Source organism: Scophthalmus maximus, chromosome 9, assembly GCF_022379125.1.
Source record: "Scophthalmus maximus strain ysfricsl-2021 chromosome 9, ASM2237912v1, whole genome shotgun sequence".
Classification (NCBI taxonomy): Eukaryota; Metazoa; Chordata; class Actinopteri; order Pleuronectiformes; family Scophthalmidae; genus Scophthalmus; species Scophthalmus maximus.
Genome location: NC_061523.1, coordinates 7342823 through 7347946, shown reverse-complemented (window position 1 = coordinate 7347946; position 5124 = coordinate 7342823). Strand labels below are relative to the sequence as shown.

The following is a 5124-nucleotide window of genomic DNA, read 5'->3' as shown; positions in this document are numbered from 1 at the left end:
GCTGGATTGTTACAAAATGATCTATGATGTCGACATGTGTTCCGGTTATCCACATACGGTTTGTCTTGAAGGCTACATACACATCGCAGGAATTCAGTTTTCCCTGAGACTGAAAAAACCTAAACTCCAGTGTTGTGACTGTGGCTTAAGACTTCAATGTGTTACTGAAACAAGAAAAAGTATTCAGCAAAGCGGGAACTGCTGCAGCAAGTGTTGCGTTGGACCAAAGTGAGTTCTGGGCCTGCACATCACATTCCACATATGGAGCTCATCAGGGCGTCAGCCTGGTGCACTGCTCGGCTCTGAACCAGATTGTGAGAAAGTCCCTCCAGTGCTGCACTGCAGCTCTAACGTGGTGCTTTTAAATGTCAGAATGAATTCTTACGTTAAGTACATGGCAAATCTTTATTATTACCATTTGCATTGTAAAAATACAATCATTCTTAAGTACATATTTGACGTCATCTGGTCTCACCGTTGGGTGCGTCTCAGTTACATCTCAACAACGTGGGGGTGGGGGGTGGGGAACGCTCGACATCCAACGCGGCGGGACGCGGGGCTCGTCGGGACTATTGGGAGATGACGTTGATGCTCACGGTCGTCTCCCCGTGCTGGTTTTTGGTTCTGCACACGTAGTGTCCGAAGTCGATGGTCTCCATGTCCTCCAAGGTCATGACGCTCTGGGAGAGGCGCGTGGTGTGGCCCATACCCCGGTTGACCAGCCGCCAGGACGTGACCACGTGGACGGGCCGAAGGTCCTTACGCAGTGAAAACAAACATGGCCGCTGTTCAATTTGTTATATTTTACTTGTTCCTGTCTTCTCTCATATTCTGTCTAATGTTATTTCTCCAAAGACATTTCCTTACAGTCAATATACATATATATAATTGTTATTCTGATGTCACTTGTAGGTGTGCGTTCCCCCTCTCACCTGTCCGGGATAAGACCACGTGAAGCTCACGTCCACCTCCGGCTCCCCCAGCACGGTGCACGTCACGTTGAGGTCGTCGCCTCCTCTCGCAGACTCCGAAGACGCCTGCACGCTCACAAACGGCGGACCGCTGGGAACTGTCGAACATGAGGAAAGGCAAGCGGTGATTTGCTGTGTTTCTCATTGTGTCTGGTTTCCCACCGAGAACCCACACTGTACTAAAATCAGCTGGTGAAGGCGGCGAGCTCATTTACAAATCCATGTCGATTTGTGGACATCAAAACTGTGACGCTGGTGTCGTCAAACACGCCGCGGCGTGGCAGCTTCATTTTGAACCAAAGCTGACTCAATTGTGATCGAATCAATTCCTCCTCCCATCTTGGTTTAATCCAGACTGCGTGTTTTCCATTTCAACTCGCAGGCGTCCACACGGGCCGAAAAAAGCTCGGCCGTGAGGAGCGAGGAGGCCTCTGCTCTGACAACAGTGAAATACAACCGTTTTCCCTGGAGGCTGATGAAGCAAAGTCAGCACTTGATTCACGACTTGATTCACGGTGGCTCGAGGCACTTTGCGTAAGGTGACAAGCTACACGGTTGTATCTGACAGTTATACCCACAGGAAAATGACTGTGATGCTGTTATTTCTGAACTTGTGGACGTGTAGTGCGACGACGGCCGGGACCCTACCCTCCACGTAGAGAAGCTGGTACTTGGTGGAGATCTGAGGGGTGCCCTTGGCCACGGCCTTGCAGTACAGGACCCCCTGGTGCTCCGGACTAGGGCTCTGCAGGACGAACCCCTTGGTGGGCTCGTAGGTCACCAGGGTGCCGTTGGCCGGGATCTCCTCCGGCGGGACCTCTCTGTGCAGGGTCACCTTGGCCAGCGGGTCGGTCACGCGGCAGGGCACCACGGCGGGGCCGTCCGGGCGCAGGTACACGATCTCGAAGTGGATGGCAGAGGGGACGAAGAGGTTGTCTTTGTCTGCTCCGACGGAAAAAGACACCAAAGCACAAATCTGTTTATCAATGTAAACTTTTTTTTTTCTCTTCCCCTTGTCACAAATGAAAACTGGTAGCTTGTGTTTGCATTCATTATCTTTAACACTTGGCCAATAGTCTGGCCTTGTTCTCCAGAGCTTTCTGCCTATCAGAGATGGAAAATCCTACTAAATCGTAGCGTCTACATTAAAAAAAAGGAAAATCTGTTTTGAACCCAACGATTTCATTTCTAAAACAGTAGTTACTGTTGGCTGAATCGTTGCACAACATAGCTCAGCTTCTCAGTGAGAGACATTATGGCTTTCAAACAGAACACAGATGTTCTACTGCGTCAACCATCTGTCATGGAGATCCAAGTCGACATCATTGTAGCTCTATACCCAAAGACTCTTGACTCATGACAATCTCTCATTATAACTCTCTACCGTTACATAGTTTCATAAAGTTGATATACCTAAATCAATCATTTACAGTTGCTGATTTACACATGCGGTGGACAAAACGCCACATTATCATTTATGTGTCGTCCCGTTTGTGTCCACCTGATAAATGTCAGTCCAATATTCACTCTCCCTTTGAGCTCTGTTTTTGGTCTCCACCAGCTCCTGAGAGAAATATCAAATATGGTGCTGGACAGGTACAGTACCTAGTGTATACAGGGTTTTTTGTTTTTTCTGTAAACAGGGCCCTGTTTTTGCTGGTCGTATGTTTCAACGCGCCGAGCTTTTGGTCGCTGAAAGGCTCCACAGAACTGAGGGGGGGAGTACTGGGTCAGGAGCCACTGTTCATTTGTGCAGCTTTTAAAAACCACATCCCTTATTGATCAAACTGTGAGATGTGCACGTGCGTTTCAATTACCTGTGAAATAGATGTACGAGACGTAGGAGCGGTCGTGGTCCCTCTCACACTCGGTCCCGTCGCACGTGATCACCCAGCAGCTGTAGGGCCCGGTGTCGGCGGCCGAGGGCGACGACAGGATCAGCTGACTGTACTTGTCGCTCTGCTTGATGCTGGAGGTACAGGGGACAGAACGTAAGACCTTCACATTCACGGCAGGCGGCGGCGGCGGCGGGCGTGTCGAGCAGCTGATGATGCCGGCGCGCAGCACCTGAGGCGCGAGTCGTTGAAGGTGTCCAGGTAGGTCGGGTACGACCAGCCGATGTTGTCGCCCTTGCAGCGCAGCTCCACGTTCCTCCCCGGGGTCAGAGTCGTGCTCTGGCCGAGGCGCAGGAAGCGGCCCTTGTCCAGGACCTGGGTCAGCAGGGACTGGCCTTTGACCCCTGCATCCTTGAGTTTGGGGGCTCGCAGCTTCACCCGCTTCCCGCCGGGCCGGATGCGGTTCTCTCCCGCGTCTTTCCTCCGCTTCAGTTGTTGGCAGTCGCCTGGATGCAGGGACGGCGAAGGAGAAGGGAGAGAGGCAGGAGATGGTCATGACACATGAAGATACGTCAGAAGGTCGTCTGTTACTGTTCTGTCGCAGCAGGTCTTATTCCTCAACACCGCTCGGTGAGCTCCTCCGCTCCTCGCCGTGTTTCCACCAGCTGCGACAACAGTTGAACAGGAAGTGTGGATTCCTTGTTACTGGCACAAAATGTCCAGAACCCAACATTTTGTTTCGGGGAGATTACTCTCTTTTTCCCCCCTCAACGGGCAAAACGATCATTCTGCAGTTTGGACTTTGTGGGTTTGTTGTTTTTGTCGTTTTATTCCTCCGTGCAGCACTAATGAGCAGTGCTCTGACTGAGAGAAGGGTCAACAGGCAAGGCCAGTTAATGAGAAACGCCTGCTGCGTGCGTGCCTGAGATCCAGCCAGTTTGAGTTGTTTTGCAGAAGACTCTCTGCAGGAAAACGTCATGCGATCCCCCTGAGCAACAACGTTTGCAATGTGCACGTCAAATTCAAACAAATCAGATTCGTGGCATTTCGTCTGCCTCGAATACAAAAGAGAACGACTGACTGTGTGTTTATCTCGGACATTTATGGACGAGATTTACTTGTGTGTGAGTGCGCCTCCCACTCCACAGCCCCCTGTAGCCCCCCTACAGACTGTATTCACACAACCCCAGATTATCTAATCCTTCCATCACCTCCAGGTTACACTCCCAAGTTCTCCTGATGAAAATCAACAGTAGTATAGTTTCACAATCTACAGGACAGACGTGCATGGGGACTCACTCACCACTGTGGAGCTCCAGACAAAGCAGTGCCAGGCAGAGCACGACCCAGGTCTTCATGGTGTGTGTGTGTGTGTGTGTGTGAGTGTGTGTGTGTGTGAGAGTGTGTGTGTGATGGGACGGTCGAAGCAGTGTCTGCTCTGCAGGGCCGGAGAGAAGAAGGAGGTCTTGCGACAGAGCCTTTGCTGGAACTCTGCAGGCTCCAGCTGCCCCGTTCAGATTTCCTGCTCCATCCTCCTCACACACTGGGAGGAAAAAAGGGGGGAAATAACTTTTGAGAGCCCCCTCTGTCTGCTCTCTCTCTCTCCCTCTCTCCTCTCAGACACAACAGAGAGGAGAGGCGCACTGTGGGGCCCTCTGCTGGACCTGAGCGTGAACCACGGCGGCGCGGCCCTGGAGGGGTCAATGTGCCGCTCACCTGTCTGCCACTCAGCATCCCCGCTCATGACGTCACTGCCACGTGTTCCGTGTTCAAATGCTCCTCACGAGCACCTGCTGGGACGTCACGAAACGGGGGCGTGGCCAGAGTTGCAAAGTGGGTAAAAGTTCCGAGGCACAGTGAAGTAGCAGTTTTTGTTTAACTGTTACTCACCTTTTCATGTAGGCGATGAATAATATTTGTAGTCATAACCTACCAGCATTATATTCATTTTAGATTAATTTTTTGGCCACTATATTTGTTTACCTAGGAATAAGCCCATTTTTCATCTGGTTCCAGTTGAGATTAGTAACAGAAAACAATCTTCTTTTTTTTTAACTAGACTTTGTCCAAGAACACTTGAATAAGCAAATTTGCACATTATACAGCTACGGCAATCGAGGCTGTATGACCGTTGTAGAGTTGGCAACCAGTTGAAGGAAAAATGTGGGGAAATATCACATGAAACCCCAAATGACTATTTGGTCAGCCTTTGTAGCATCAGTGGCCTCCAAGGGGGTGAGTGATGAATTGGCCAAAGGCAGAAGGACATGAGTTTATTTGGTTCAAATGCAACTCTTTGCAAGTTTGAATGTAATATG

At 50.5% G+C, this 5124-nt stretch overlaps 1 protein-coding gene across 1 annotated transcript; it reads right to left on the bottom strand.

Annotated features, from left to right (window-relative positions):
* Positions 1-391: 391 nt before the first annotated feature.
* pdgfrl (platelet-derived growth factor receptor-like) lies at positions 392-4370 on the bottom strand. The gene is made up of 6 exons (XM_035650678.2): positions 4110-4370; positions 3039-3312; positions 2789-2940; positions 1620-1913; positions 933-1069; positions 392-758 (listed from the first exon to the last, which is right to left on the bottom strand). The coding sequence occupies exons 1-6, from the start codon at positions 4162-4164 to the stop codon at positions 570-572; spliced, it is 1101 nt and encodes a 366-aa protein (XP_035506571.2). The 5' UTR covers positions 4165-4370; the 3' UTR covers positions 392-569.
* Positions 4371-5124: the final 754 nt, after the last annotated feature.

Coding starts and splice junctions, on each gene's coding strand:
- pdgfrl (XM_035650678.2), bottom strand. CDS start 4,164: ATGAAGACCTGGGTCGTGCTCTGCCTGGCACTGCTTTGTCTGGAGCTC. Junction 3,313..4,109: donor TTGTCTGGAGCTCCACAGTG/GTGAGTGAGTCC, acceptor CCCTGCATCCAG/GCGACTGCCAACAACTGAAG. Junction 759..932: donor CGTGGTCTTATCCCGGACAG/GTGAGAGGGGGA, acceptor TCACTGCGTAAG/GACCTTCGGCCCGTCCACGT.